Source organism: Myotis daubentonii, chromosome 13 (genome assembly GCF_963259705.1).
Source record: "Myotis daubentonii chromosome 13, mMyoDau2.1, whole genome shotgun sequence".
NCBI classification, from domain to species: domain Eukaryota; kingdom Metazoa; phylum Chordata; class Mammalia; order Chiroptera; family Vespertilionidae; genus Myotis; species Myotis daubentonii.
In genome coordinates this window covers 3,903,060-3,918,243 of record NC_081852.1, presented here as the reverse complement: position 1 = coordinate 3,918,243, position 15,184 = coordinate 3,903,060, and the positions used below count along the sequence as shown (strand labels likewise).

The window sequence follows — 15,184 nt, the reverse complement described above, 5'->3', positions numbered from 1 at the left end:
AGCCTCTCAGAGTGCAAGGTTGAACTTGCTTCTTGCAGTGTCTGAGCCTTCATCTGAGGTCCTGTCCTCTGTGAAGAGCTGGGTCTGGGGAAGGAGAGAATGGGAAATCTGGCAAACCTCAGAGCGGGGTACAGTGTGTGGGAGAAATATCAGAGGGGGCACAGGCACGGGGGCCAGGGAGATGGCAGTGCTGTACCCCACGCTCCTGTAAGCAGGCGGTGGAGGTGCAGCCAGGCAGTCCCCACTGGTCTGTGCAGCAGCAGCGCCTGTGGAGTCGGACACAAGAGGAGAAAAGTGGACACTGGAGGATAGAAAGGCGTCTGGGGCTGAGTTAAGGCCAGTGATAGCAGAGATGAGCACCCCACCCATGCCTTTGGCTACTCCACGACTTTCTTTTCTCTTTAAGGATGAATAATAGGGCTTTGGGACTTAACCTTATCAGAGCCTTGATTGTGGCAACCCTGCAGTTGTTGAAATCTGTTTTACATAGAATGTGTATTGATTCTGCTCTTGTGGCAAGTGTATTTATCTCCATTGCCAATGTAAATATTTCTGCAACATGCAAAGATATATTTATAAATTCTGTAGTATTGATTTTTCTCACATTGCAAACACATTTATCTCTTTGTTACTGAAAATGTATCTGGGAAATAGTAAGACTGATTTATGGAGGAAGGTGTGAGGAGGGATGGAGGGGTTCTAAGCTAGACAGACTGTCCGTGGCCACAGCTGAAGGAGGCCATGTGGGTCTACCAGAAGGTGCATATTTAGCTGGAGGAACCACTCTCAGGGGCAAGGCATGCTTACAAAGTCCTTTGGCAAAGCAGGCCGATGTGCTCAGAGGAGTCACCTATGTGTTCAGTTAAGAGATCCCCCAGGATCAGCAGCCCAGGGCCAGAGATTCAGAGAAGCAGCTCCCATTGGTCCTGAGCCCAGTTTCAGTTAGTGTCCCTTTGAGTGACAGGTATTGGCTGTAAAGGATACTGGGAGGGGAGGCTGAACTTTGCCCTGGGAGGATGCCAGCACCAAACATGACCAAGGGGTGAAGGAGAGACGCTATGGAACGCCTGCACTGCACCTTGACACCTGACCAGGTGGGCACCTGGGGAGTGATGCTCTTACTTTTGTGTTCCTTCTTTTATTGTTTTCCATCACCATTTATCCACCCCACACCCCTTCCACCTCTTCCCCCCAGGAGCCCCCACACTGTTGTCCATGTCCATGAGTTCTTTCTCTCTTTTTTTCTTTTTTGCTCAATCCCTCCACTCCCACCCTCCCAACATTGCCCCATCAGAGCTGTCTGCCTGCTCTCTCTCTATGAGTCTGTTTCTATTTTGGTTGGCATTTCAGTTTGTTTATTAAATTCCATATCTGGGTGAAATTATGTGGTACTTGTCTTCCTCTGACTGGCTTATTTCTCTTAGCATAGTACTCTCCAGGTCTATCCATAAGGTTGCAAAGGGTAAAACTTATTTGTTTTTATAGCCTAGTAGTATTCCATTGTGTAAATGTCCCATAGCTGTTTTACTTACTCATCTACTGATGGGCCCTGGGTAGATTCCAGATCTTAACTCCTGTAAATAATGCTGCAATGAAATAGGGGTGCATATAGTCTTTTGAATTAGTGTTTCAGGTTTCCCAGAAGTGGAATTGCTAGGTCATGAGGCAGTTCCACTTTTAATTTTTTGAGGTAACTCCATACTGTTTTCCACAGTGGCTGCACCAGTCTGCATTTCCACCATCAGTGGGTTCCCTTTTTTCCACATCTTCACCAGCACTCGTTTGTTGATTCATTAATGATAGCCATTCTGAGTGTGCAGTGATATCCCAGTATGGTCTTAATTTGCATCTCTCTGATGGTAGTGATATTGAGCATCTTTTCGTGTGTCTATTGGCCTGTATGTCCTCTTTGGAGAAGTATCTACTCAGGTCCTTTGCCTATTTTTTAATTAGATTCTTTTTTTGTGTTGAGTTTTATAAGTTCTTTATACATTTTGGATATTAACCCCTTATCATATGTGTCATTGGTAAATATGTCCTCTCATTCAGGTGTTGTCTTTTTATTCTGTTGGCAGTTTACTTTGCTGTACAAAAACTTTTTAATTTGAGGTAGTCCCTTTTGTTTATTTTGTCCTTTATTTCCCTTGCCATAGGAGATTTACCAGAAAAAGTATTGCTACAGAGGGCTGTGAAAACAAGATTTTATGGCCTGTTTTCTTCTAGGATTTTTATAGCTTCTAGTTTAACATTTAAGTATTTAATCCATTTTAGTTTATTCTTGTGTGTGGAGTAAGGAGATGGTCTAGTTTCATTGTTTTGCACATATCTGTCCAATTTTTCCAATGCCATTTATTGAATAAACTGTCTTTACCTCATTGTATATTTTTACCTCCTTTATCAAATATTAATGGATTATAAAGGTGTGGGTTTATTTCCAGGATCTCTTATTCTGTTCCATTGATTTATGTATTTTTTATGTCAGTATAAGACTGTTTTGATTACTCTGACCTTGTAGTACAGTTTGATATCAGGTTGTATGATTATTCCAACTTTTTTTTCCCTTTCAAGATCACTGTATCTATTCTGGGTCTTTTGTGGTTCCAAATAAAGTTTTGGAATATTGTATATGTTCTGGTTCTGTGAAATAAGCCATTGGCATCTTGATACGAATTGTGTTGAATCTATAGATTGCTTTGGGTAGTATGGACATTTTAATTATGTTAATTCTTCCTTTCCATGAACATGGTATATGCTTCCATTTATTTGTATCTTCAATTTCTCTCTTCAGTGTCTTGAATTTTCTGAATATAGGTCTTTTACATCCTTAGTTAACGTTATCCCTAGTTATTTTATTCTTTTTGAAGCAATTATAAATAGGATTGTTTTTTAATTTCCATTTCTGATAGCTCATTATTGGTGTATAAAAATGCAACTGATTTCTGGATATTTATATTGTATCCTGTTAGTTTACTGAATTCATTTATCAGTTTTAGTAGTTTTATTGGTGGAATCTTTAGGATTCTCTACATACAGTATCATGCCATCTGCAAATAATGACAGTTTTACTTCTTCCTTTCCAATTTGGGTGCCTTTTATTTCTTCTGCTTGTCTGATTTTTCTGGCTAGGACTTCCAATACTATCTATACTAATAAAAGGGTAATATGCTAATTAGAGTGGATGTTGTCTGGACGTCCTTCCTGACGTCCTTCCAGACAAAGCCCCAGTGGCTGCCTGAAGCTCAGGCACGCTGAGGATGGTGGCTGCCACTGCAAGGGCCGGCCCGAGGCTCAGGCAAGCCACAGTGGCTGCGAGGACCGAGGCTCAGGCAGCCGCGGCAGCAACAGTGGCAGCAGCAGAGGCATGATGGGGGTGCCGCCCTTCCCTGATCAGCCTGGGCACCTCCCACAGAGGGAGGCTAGAGGCAGCAGCAGTGAGGGGGTGATGGGGACGGTGCCTTCTCCTGATCGGCTGGTCACCTCCCGCAGAGGGAGGCTAGACTGCAGCTTAGGCCCGCTCTCCATGGGGAGTGGGCCTAAGCCATCAGTAGGACATCCCCTGAGGGTTCCCAACTGTGCGAGAGGGCAGGCCGGGCTGAGGGACCCCTCCAGTGCACAAATTTTCATGCACTAGGCCTCTAGTGTTAAATAAGAGTGGTAAAAGCAAACAACTCTGTCTTGTTCCTGATCTTATGGGGAATGCTTATATTTTTTGCCCATTGAGTATGATGTTGGCTATAGGTTTGTCATATATGATCTTTATTATGTTGGGAAATGCTTCCTCTTCTCACTTTGCTGAGTTTTTATCATAAATAGTTGCTGGATTTTATCAAATGCCATTTCTGAATCTATTGATATGATTATGTGATTTTTATCCTCCATTTTGTTTATGTGGTGTATAACATTTATTGACTTGCGAATATTATACCAGCCTTGCATCCCTGGAATAAATCCCACTTGGTCATAGTGTATGATCTTTCTAATGTATTATTGGATCCAATTTGATAATATTTTGTTGAGGATTTTAGCTTCTGTGTTCATCAGGGATATTGGCTTATAATTTTCTGTCTTTGTAGTGTCTTAATCTGGCTTTGGAATTAGGATAATCCTGGCCCCATAAAATTAGCTTGGGAGTCTCCTTTCCTCTTGAATTTTTTGGAATAGTTTGAGAAGGATAGCTGTTAGTTCTTCTTTGAATCTTTGGTAAAATTCATCTGTAAAGCCATCAGGGCTTTTGTTTGTTTAGAAGTTTTTTGATTACTTCTTTAATTTCTCTAGTTGTAATCTGTTTATTACAATTCTGATTCTTCTTGATTTAGTTTTGGAAGATTGTATGTTTCTAAGAATTTGTCCATTTCTCTCAGGTTGTCCAATTTGTTGGCCTGTCCATAATACTTTCTTGCAATCCTTTGTATTTCTTTGGTGTCAGTTGTTACTTCTCTTTCATTTCTGATTTCATTTATTTGGGTCTTCTCGCTTTTTTTGTTTATGAGTCTGGTTAAAGGTTTGTCAATCTTATTTGTCTTTTCAGAGAACCTGCTTTTGGTTTCATTGATCTTTTGTATTGTTCTTTTTAGACTCTATTTTGTTTATTTCTGCTCTGATCTTATTTTTTTCCTTCATTCTACTCGCTGGTGCTGATGCTTTTAAAGACATCTTCCGTAGCAGCTTTCCTCACCCAGATGCTCACTACTTCCTTAGGGAGGCCTTTGCTACGGAGTCACCATGATGATCCACTGAGCAAGGGTCCAGATTGCATCTCAGGGAAGTTCGATGTCCCATGCACATCCTGGGTTCAGACTTTCTCAGATCTTCAATTTGGGCATCCTAAGGTGACTAGATTGGGTGCTATAGTGAATCATTGGCTTGTTCCTTGGCAACAAGATGGAGACACAATCTACCACAGGCATCTTACTAGCTGGGCCGATGCCATGAGCCTGCAAGCCCTGGAAATGTGCTGCCTGCACACAATTGCTTCCATCCAGGTGTGAACACCTGGGCGCTGTCACCCATCTCTCCTCATATGGCTTCTCGGCTTCAACCATTGCACTACCTTGTTGATGGCCTAACAGAGGAGCTGGCATTTATCAAATACTGGCTGCATGCCGGGTATATGTCTGTGATCTTTGACCTTCACCAATCCTGTGAGAAAGGTATGCATCAAGAAAAGTAAGACCTCGGCCATTAGATGGCTGGCCTCAGTGAGTGGTCATGGCTGAGTGCCACCCCAAATTCTGAGTGGGGCCCCAGAATTTGCATTTCTCAGAAGGTCCCCGGCGGTGCTGATGCCTGAAGTCCACTCTGAGAATGACTGGTCTACCTCAAACACTGCGCTGTTCAGAGTTAGGGTTCACCTCACAATCTGTCTGATTCCAGACCTGCGTGTTTTAGCTGAGTGCCTTCTCCCAAATGAGCCATGTTTCTTCATGTCAGGGCCTCCTCAGGCAATGCCTGCTCTTCCCACAACACTCTAGCCCTTGGCCCTCCAGCTGGCTACCTCCCCAGCCCTTGTGCCTGGCTTACAGTTTCCTCTCTAGGAAGTTTTTCTTCTTTTCAGGAGCTGACAGCCCTCTGAGCTCCCAGGGCCTGAAGAATGCCACTCTAGTCTCTCATTGTGTGGCCACTTCTCTGCCCACCGCCCTGCGCTGTGGACCCCTTGGGGGTGCCCAGCATCCAGTCCTTGTGTATGTGCCACTGAGTCCTACCTAGTAGGTTAGCTGTCCTGTCACTGCTGGTGGAACAACTGCTGGAATGGCCTTGGCCAGTTGCACCGGCACCGTAGGCTTACAGAAGCCCCACGCTGAGGAGCGGCTCTCATTTCCCAGGGGTGCTCTCTAGTGGGTGCTGCTGAAGAGCCTACACTGAAAAACAGGCTAGAGTGAGTGTGCTGCCAGGGCCTCTTCTCGGGGCCAGCGGCCCCCTGGTGTGGACGGGCGTCCTGTCTGACGCGGCACCTGCTTTCTGCTGGCTGCCCGTGTGGGCTTGGAGCCGGGTAGTCCTCCCCCTGTGTCCCTTCCAAATTTACACCCCGACGAGAGGGTGTGCCCAGGAAGACGGCTGACTCAGGGTGTGAATAGCTGGGCTTCCTGTTCAGACCTCCAAATGGCTTTCTGTAGGTGCGTCCACTGAGATGGGTGGCGGTGCCCGGTGTGTGCTGGGCATGTTGGTGAGCTGGAGATTTTCCTTGAGAGAGGAAGCTGCATTTGAGATAGGAGACCCCTCCCTGCAGACTGAAGGTCATGGAGCGGATGGGTGGAGGCCTGGGCCAACCACCGGCTGCCAGAGAGAAGATGGAGGGGCATTTTGCGGTGGGAACGCTGAGCTCAGACAGCAGGGGTGTGAGGCAGCCTCTTTGTCATCCAGAGGTGCTCGCTGAAGCTCCTGGGCAGCTCACCGTTACCAACACAGGTCCGGAGGAGAGAGCCTCTCTCCTTTCAGAGGCGGGAGGAGCGGGTGCTGAGCGCCTGGAGGCTGCACCCGTACCGGCCCGCGGAAACGCAGAGCGGCCGGCTTGCCTGCACCTGCATCAGCCATCCTGGTGCTTCCGCCCATCAGAGCCTGGCTGTGTCCGTGTTGCCATGGCAAACATAAAAACTGTGTAAATGTTCCTCCTTCACAGGCAGTTACGGCGGAGGTGTAGCCCGCAGGCCCTGCAGGCAAAGGGGCATCTTGTTTCCATTAGATAAAATAATGGGCGGTAATCAGAAAGATTTCTTCATCAGGTTTGTGATTTTGTGCTCCCTTTCATCCCTGATGCATTGAAACGATGCTGAGCTCTGGGCCTGGGTGTGCCAGGGCCTGCAGAAGCGCGGAGCGGCCGCAGAGCAAGCTGCGTCCTTGGCTGTGAGGCTAAGTGAGCCGGGCCGCGCTGCGGGGCAGGAGGCGCCGCCTCAGTCCTCAGGGCCGCACGCCATGGAGGACACACCAGCAGTGCCGGTGCCCAGCGCTGGCTCACGTCACGCGTGGATCTGCATTGGGCACTGCTGCTCTGGGGCTGAGCACACCACCTCATTCCATGGCAGGCTCTGCTTCTGACCTTACTTTTAAAAGGTTTGAATACTGAGGCACAGACTTTAGTGAACTTGCCAGGCCGCAGGGCTGTGAGGGGTGCTGGGGCAGGGGGGCCTGGCCTCCAGGGCTGTGAGGGGTGCTGGGGCAGGGAAGGCCTGGCCTCCAGGGCTGTGCGGGGTGCTGGGGCAGGGGAGGGCCTGGCCTCCAGGGCTGTGAGGGGTGCTGAGGCAGGGGAGGCCTGGCCTCCAGGGCTGTGAGGGGTACTGGGGCAGGGAGGCCTGGCCTCGGACCCACCTGCCCTCACTGGCCTGTGTGCTGCCTCTGAAACCAGCAGAGTTCAGCGTGGGCCAGGAGGGCGGGCACAGCCGGGGTTCCACGGGGAGAGTGGCAGCTGGGTTGTTAAGAGGTTCGCGGCAGCAGCCAGAAGCAAGGGTATGGGTGGATGAGTGAGAAAAGGGATCCCAGGGAGAGGGGCACTGTGGCCTGGGCCCACAGGGACCTGGACGGGGACTTCTCATTTCAGCATTGGCTCCGGGCTGTGGAGGGGTCCAGTGGAGATGAGGCCGGGGAGGAGGGTTGTGCAGGCCAGGGGAGAAGGCTGGTCTCACTGGAACTGTGACTCAGTGAGGGGGGGATGTGTTCAGTTGATGAAAAGGACAGAGGTTTCCAGAAGAGACATGAGGACAGGGTGAGCGACGAGCTGGGGGCAGAGGCTCCTCCCCACGGAGGCCTTCGTTCCCTGCAGTTCCATTTTGTGTGTGACACTCTCGCAGCACAGAGCCGGGGCGCAGCTCGCGCAGCTGAGCGGGGTGCCCACAGGCCGGGGCGCATCTCACCCCAGCCTTCCTCCTCTCTGGCCTGGGCGCTCCGGGCTTTCCTGGGACCCGCCCTTCCTCGCGGTGCCCCTGGCCCGAGCTGCCCGCTTCTCTCCATGGACAGCGACCCGAGGCTCTCAGAAGTGTTTGGTTTTCTCTTTGCCGCCTTTTCAATAATTGTCAACACGTCAAAATCAAGTGATCTCATAGGAAAGCCCAGGTTCATCCCTTTATTGTAAAACAAAGTGGCCGGAGATGCTCGGAGGGTGACAGTGGGTGGACCTCGGCCCCGCTGCCCGCGGCGGAGGGCCCGCCTCTAAACTGGCATACGCCAGCTCCGGGCTCCAGGCCAGTGGCTGTCCTCAACCTTGCCACCTGCCTTCTTCCCTGTGCCCTGGGTGTGGGTGGAGAGCGCCAGTGCCCGCCTCTCCCTGTGCTGAGGCTCACTTGGAGATCGTCTCCGCGAGTCTCCACAGCTGGACTCCGCGCTCCTGGAGGGCAGGGTCATGAACTGCTCATCCTTTGTCCCTTGAGCTCAGCACAGGCCCTGGTCTGAGGTGCTCAGAACTTTACTGAATTAATCTTCACCGAGGAAACAACTTCGGTAGAATGCGGCCTTGGCAAGTCTCGCCCTGGGCTGAGGGATCTGTGCGCTGGGGTGGGGTGAGCAGTGTGGGTCGGGCCACCGCTGGGCTCGGACCTCAGGAGGCCTCACAGCCCATGTTAGGCCCTTCAGCGGGCAGCCTGGGCCCGTGGCTCACAGCCTGTTTGCCTTTCAGGACGTTCCAGGACCTGGCCCAGCAGGTGGAGCTGCCGTACGGCACGGTGCGCGGCTCGGCCGTGTACGAGTACTTCCGAGCCAAGGGCACCAACCCCCTGGAGCAGGACAGCACGTTTGCCGAGCTCTGGCGGACCATCAGCAAGAACGGGGGCGCCGACAACTGCGTGTCCAGCCCCTCGGAAGGCATCAGGAAGGTAGGCAGGAGCGGCGCCCGGCCTGCGGGTGCTGTGGGCGCGGTCACCTCTTGGAACAGCCCGTCACTGCAGAGCTTCCACCGCCAGCAGGTAGATGGGCATTTCTCCCAGCACGTGGCTGCCACGGGGGACGCACGCGTTTCCTGGGTAGACGCACATTCTTGGCAACACACGGAGGGGCTGCTCGTTAGGTACCAAGCGGTCAGTTTTCAAGGGGTCAGCGAAGAGCAGGCGGCTTGAGCCTGAGACATGGGCCTCCTTCCTGTGGTCTCAGGAGGCCGGCCCAGCGGTGCCTGCCACCCGCACGAGGACACTCAGCAAAAGAAAACGAGAGGCCAGGCGAGACGCGGAGGGAGAAAGGGAGGGAGGGAGAAAGGGAGGGAGGGAGGGTGTGCGTGGGTCTGCCGGTGGTGAAGGGTGTACCAGGGAGACGGTGGTGAGGGCATCGGGCCCAGGGTGCAGGCTGTGTTGGGGGAAACCGAGGGGGGGGTAAGGCTGGAAGGAGCCAGGAGAGAGGAAGGGTAGAGAAAAGCCATGACAGCCTTCAGGAGTGGGTTAGAATTTGCTCATTTATTTCAGGTGATTTCCTCTGTGCATTGAATTCATCATGATCATCCCATTACACAGATACAGTCAGACACTGCATCACCTCCCTTAGGGGCGGCACCGGGGGTTCAGGCTGAGGAGTTTGCCTTTATCCAGCACAGGCCTGGCGGTCAGTGAAGAGGAGGATGGTGAGAGGAAGGTGGTGTCAGGAGCTGCCAGTGGGGGCACCCTCTGTCCAGTGGTGCTGGCCTCTGGGGCTGCTGTCCCTGTGGTCATTAGCGAACAGTGTGAGACAGATGCGCCCCTGTGAGCAGGCGCTGGCCAGGGTGCCTCAGCACCCCTCCCTTGTACCTATGGCACCTCCCACACACATGCCACATGCCTCTCTCTCACCTACACACCCTCAGGCAGACACACACACAGTGTCACACACACACACACACACACACACACACACACACCCCTGTCCAGCCTGCCTCGGTGTCTCCTCGCTTCCTTCTGGTATAAGGCCCCTCTGTGTGACCAGCTCACAGGTTCTCACACTGTCTCCCACACTCCCACATACTCACATGCATGCACACACCTATGTTCCATATCCCCAGCCACTTGCTGGCAGTTGGTCTTACTGCAGAGCGCCGTGGCTATGAGGGGACAGTCTGGGGAATGCTCCAGGGCCACCAGGACCCACCGCCCTGCTCTTCATGATGTCAAGGGTGCTCAGAACTCTCCCAGCCAACCCCCCCCCGCCCGCCCCCTCCCCGCCCAGGGGAGCCCACAGGCCCAGGGAGAGAGGCAGAGGTCTGGGTCCTCTGTAGAGCCAGGGGCCGTTCAGGCTGAGTGTGGCTCCTGTCCAGGGGGAACACAGCGACTGGCTCCGTGCTCCTTGTGGAGTGAGAGCCCATGGGCGGCGACCTCACACTGCAGTTAGTGCAGAGTTCTCAGCCACTTCGATAGCAGCATGTCTGGTTCTGGAGCCTGTCACACGTGGGTGCGGGTCCCAGCTCCGCCTGCCACAGGTGGGTGCAGGTCCCAGCTCCGCCTGCCACAGGTGCCTGCGAGTCCCACCTCCGCCTACCACATGGGTGCGGGTCCCAGCTCCACCTGCCACAGGTGCCTGCGGGTCCCAGCTCCACCTGCCACAGGTGCCTGCAGGTCCCAGCTCTGCCTGCCACAGGTGGGTGCGAGTCCCAGCTCCACCTGCCACAGGTGCCTGCAAGTCCCACCTCCGCCTACCACGTGGGTGCGGGTCCCAGCTCCACCTGCCACAGGTGCCTGCGGGTCCCAGCTCCACCTGCTACAGGTGCCTGCGGGTCCCAGCTCTGCCTGCCACAGGTGGGTGCGAGTCCCAGCTCCACCTGCCACAGGTGCCTGCGGGTCCCAGCTCCACCTGCCACAGGTGCCTGCGGGTCCCAGCTCCACCTGCCACAGGTGCCTGCGGTCCCAGCTCTGCCTGCCACAGGTGGGTGCGAGTCCCAGCTCCATGCCCGCAAGCACCTGTGGTGCTTTTCCCACCAGGAACCCTCAACAAAGTTGAGAGAGGCTGGGTCTCCAGACACTTAAAACACATAAAAGTTCATGTTATGGCAGATCTTGGATATTTACATTTAACCAAGTGATACCTTAGCAAAAGTAATAAAATGCGACCTAAATGGTGCTATTGCCATGCTTGCTGGATTTATTAACACCTGCACAGGATGGCGCTCTGACCCGCAGCTGTCGGTCCCCCCTGAACCCTGGCAGGGAGGGGAGGCGCGTGCGGTAGGTGCCTCATGTGGAGATGATGAGGACAACGTTGATGCACGGCCTCTCATGAATGTGCAGCCTGGTCCGGGTGGCCTTTGAGCATCCCTCCCTGCTTCCTCATCTCTCGGAGCCATCCTCCACCCCACAGGGAACTCCCAGGGTTCATTGCAGCAGGGCTGCTAAAGCACTTGTGATGAGAGAAAGGATGGCTACTTCTGACTTTATTAAACTTCTATTAACTATAAGACACTTAAAAAATAAAAAAGCACATATCACAGTGGCAGGGATATTTACAAGGCATATACCCAATACAGGATTAACATCCAGATTATATAAAGAACTTTTACAAATTAGTAAGAGAAGTTCAAACAATTTAATAGAAAAATAGGCTACAGACTTGCACAGGCCTTTCACAGGAGAGACAACACATATGGCCAATAATTATGTGAAGAGATATTCAAAATCATTAGTGATCCAGGAAATGCAAATTGAGAGCATAAAGATATATCATTTTCCATCAACTAGACTCCCACGAAATAGGAGGTGGTGGGGAGGGCAGGAGTGGCAGGTGGCTAATAGCTAGGAGAGTGTACTCAGTACAGCCACTGCAGCAACAAGTGTGCCATTCTTTTATAAAATGGAATATTTACATACCCCGGATCCATCAGTTCCACTCCTGTGTATCCACCCAAAATAAACTTCCATATGCATCCCAGAGACAAGAAAGGCCATGGGAGCCTTGCTTATGGAGCCAGAACCCTGGAAACAATCCAACTGAGCATTAACAAGGCAAAACAAGTAACCGGCAAAGAAATGAATCCACTCTAGCTCCATGTAAGAGTATGGATAAAACTTAGCAGAATAAGAACGAGTAGATGCAATTCACCTGGGTCCACTAATGGAAAATAACTTACACCATGATACCCTTTTAACAATACGTAAGATTCTCGCCCCCCCCCCCCCCACACACACACAGTGACGTGCAACGCAAGGCCCGCGCTGGGGGCTGCGCAGAGGGAGCGGGAGAGCGGGGAGGACGGCCTGTGGGTGGACAGAAGTCAGGGTCTGTGTTAGCTTTAGATTCAAGGCTGTGTTTTAAGTTTTGGTTCTCATTATGATCAATGCTAAGTGAGTTGATTACAAAGATGGCCACCTCTGCACAAAGGAAAGGTGTGGGACGGGTGTGATGGGTGGGAGTAGCCTGGCAGAGGCGGTCACCGTCCACCGTCCGGAGCCGGGGCAGGGATTCCGTCATGGCTCCCACCGCTGCAGTCCTGCTTCCTGCCGGGTCCACTCAGACGGGGACAGCGCCCCCTCTGGGCTCTGATGGAGAGCAGGAAGGAATCTGCCAAGAGGGGGAAGTTTTACTGATTCATTATGAGCCTACAACATACAGGTTTGCCAACAAACCTCCCTGGCAACCAGTAAGTTTCAGTAAATACTGATTGCCCGTGAGGGAGTCACCTGTTTGCTGTCTGACTGAGCCGAGGCACACACATTGGGGAGGTAGTTGGTGCCATCAGTTAGCTGGTTACCCTCCTAGCTTCTGGAATGCAGGGACAGGGGATGGCGTCAGGGTCCCGGTCAGGCTTATCTCTGGATACTATTCTCAGGGAAGAGACCCGCTGGTCCTCAGAGATGGGAGGGGCTGCCTTCCTGCCCCTCAGCCACCTGCTCCGGTCACACCTGAGGCAAGACTAGACCAAGGGCTGGCAAATTACTGTCCACAGGCTGCCTGGCCCACCACCTGCTTTTATCAATAAAGTTTTATGCCCTAACCGGTTTGGCTCAGTGGATAGAGCCTCAGCCTGCAGACTGAAAGGTCCCGGGTTTGATTCCGGTCAAGGGCATGTACCTTGGTTGCAGGCACATCCTCAATGAGAGGTGTGCAGGAGGCAGCTGATCGATGTTTCTCTCTCATCGATGTTTCTAGCTCTCTATCCCTTTCCCTTCCTCTCTGTTAAATATCAATAAAATATATTTAAAAATAAAGTTTTATTCAAATAGCCAAACTCATTTATTCACATGCAATCTATGGCTGCTTTCCTGCTACTTTAGCAGATCACGAGGGCCCACAGCCTAACTGTTTATTTCCTGGCTTTTCCCGAGAAATCTGAGCCGTGGGTGCCCAGGAGCACTGGCCTGGGTCCCTCCTCTACACCAGGTGGCACACCCGGCGAGCAAGGCGCTGACACCCAGCTTATTCCTGGCCTGGCCTACCCCCCGCCCCCGGAACCTGTCGAGCAGTCCTCATGCGGGCACTGTGCCAGGCGATCTACTACATCATTCCTTCATCCTGGACAGAGCGAACTGCTCAGTACTGCCTCCCTCGTGTAGAAATGAGCCTCAGAGACGGTGGCTGCTCCGGTCCCCTGACTCTGAGCCTCACTGTGGCCTCCCTCCACGTCCCCATCTCTGCACCCCAGCGCGCCCCGCCAGGCATAGTCCTATGCTTTCATTTTCCTTCCTCTTTCACAGGAACTGGGCAGCACGTGCGCCTGGCGCCCACGTGTGAAGCCTTAGCTCTCCCCCCGCGTTCGCAGCAAAGGATCCATATCTATTTCCAAACTTAAAAATGTCAGTTAGAGATTTGAGATGCAGAATTGAGCTGACAATTTATGTAATAACTTTATAACATGAAATCAGACTAATGTTGTTCGTGGGTTGTTGTTCTTCGGCTTTTCAACTCTACCCAGTAACGTCCGGCAGACCCGGCTTCTGTGTAGCCCGGGGCCGGCCTCCCGTCAGGCGGGTCTAATATTCAATAACATCGCCAAGCAGACTACAGTGCTCACGGTGTGAGTGTCAGCCTCCACGGCTCACGGGGCTCTCTGAGTGAACAGACCCTGAAGCTGGAGATGGCGTGTTCAGAGCGTAGCTCAGAGCGTAGCTCTCGAGTCGGGTGGGCTAGCGGCAGGTGGCGCTCCACTCCCTGAGCAGCACGGTGTCGCAGAGCACAAAGCGAAGGCGGAAGGAAACGGGCTCACACCTTATATGCTTCCTCACTGTACCCCTGGCCCTGCACCAGGCTGTGTGTGGGGATCCCCGTGAGCACTCACCTTTGTTCCAGCCCCTCGCTCGCTCGCTGCTCTGAGGCCCGGGCTGCCCCAGGGCACACACTCCCCGCTGAGTGTCAGGGACCCCTGACTGTGGGAGGGAGAGTGGTCCCAGAGGACTCGGCCTCCAGGGACTCAGTCTGCATGGGCTTAGCCTCTGTGGGACTTGGCCTCTGGGGGCTCGGCCTCCGTGGACTCGGCCTCCGTGGACTTGGCCTCTGGGGGCTCGGCCTCCATGGACTCAGCCTCCGGGGGCTCAGCCTCCGTGGACTTGGCCTCTGGGGGAGGACAGGAACCTGGTGCCCTTCCGTGCAGTGCTCTCCTTGCGGAGGGAGTGAGGGGAGGAAGCATTCTGGTCCGCGGCCTGTGGAAGAGGCTTTCCTGGGACGGCACCCTCTGTATTCTGGGGACGATCAGGAAGCTTGGCCAAGTTCATGGAAGGGACCCTGATACGGGTCTGATCGCCTAGAGACGGGCCGGATGAACTGGCCAGCCCTGCGCAGTGCCCTGGGACATAGGCCTGTCCTCTCTCTGCAGATCGGCTTCCACGTGCCTCCTTCCTTCTTGCAGGGGATAACCACTTATCTCTACTTGCTCAAAAGGCACTTCTACCCATTTTCTAAGTTGGGCAGTCCTTCTCTTTATTCATTCAGCTATTCCCTGATTCATCCACTCAAGAAATTAGTTTCAATAACTTCTGCGTAGGAGTTTGGTAATTAAGTTCCATTTTCAAAGTAATTGAATCTGTGGCGTTGGTCAAGTGGCCTCCCCATCCTGAACTCTGTGAGAGGGAGAGCCTGCCTGAGTGCTGGGAGTGCACCAGGGCGCCAAGTGGAGGGTGCCGTGTGCACACAGCGCAGGTTGGCAGCCAAAGATACCAGCAAACTGCCTCAGCATCTACTCTGTGTTAGGAAAAGAAGCGAATGAAAGTATGGAGACAAATATCACTTCATCTTTTTATGAGATGCTAGAGGCCCGGTGCACGAAATTCATGCGTGGGGGTGTGGGGGTGTTCCTCAGCCCGGCCTGCACCCTCTCCAA

General features: G+C 52.6%; 1 protein-coding gene across 3 annotated transcripts in view; it reads left to right on the top strand.

The window, feature by feature from the left end:
• The window catches only part of GRID1 (glutamate ionotropic receptor delta type subunit 1), a 617,880-nt gene that overhangs the window by 566,150 nt on the left and 36,546 nt on the right, over nt 1–15,184 (top strand). For all 3 annotated transcript variants that reach the window (XM_059662029.1, XM_059662031.1, XM_059662030.1), the window contains one exon: nt 8,603–8,798. In XM_059662029.1, the coding sequence (XP_059518012.1) occupies nt 8,603–8,798 (196 nt within the window). The remainder of the gene's footprint in view (nt 1–8,602; nt 8,799–15,184) is intronic.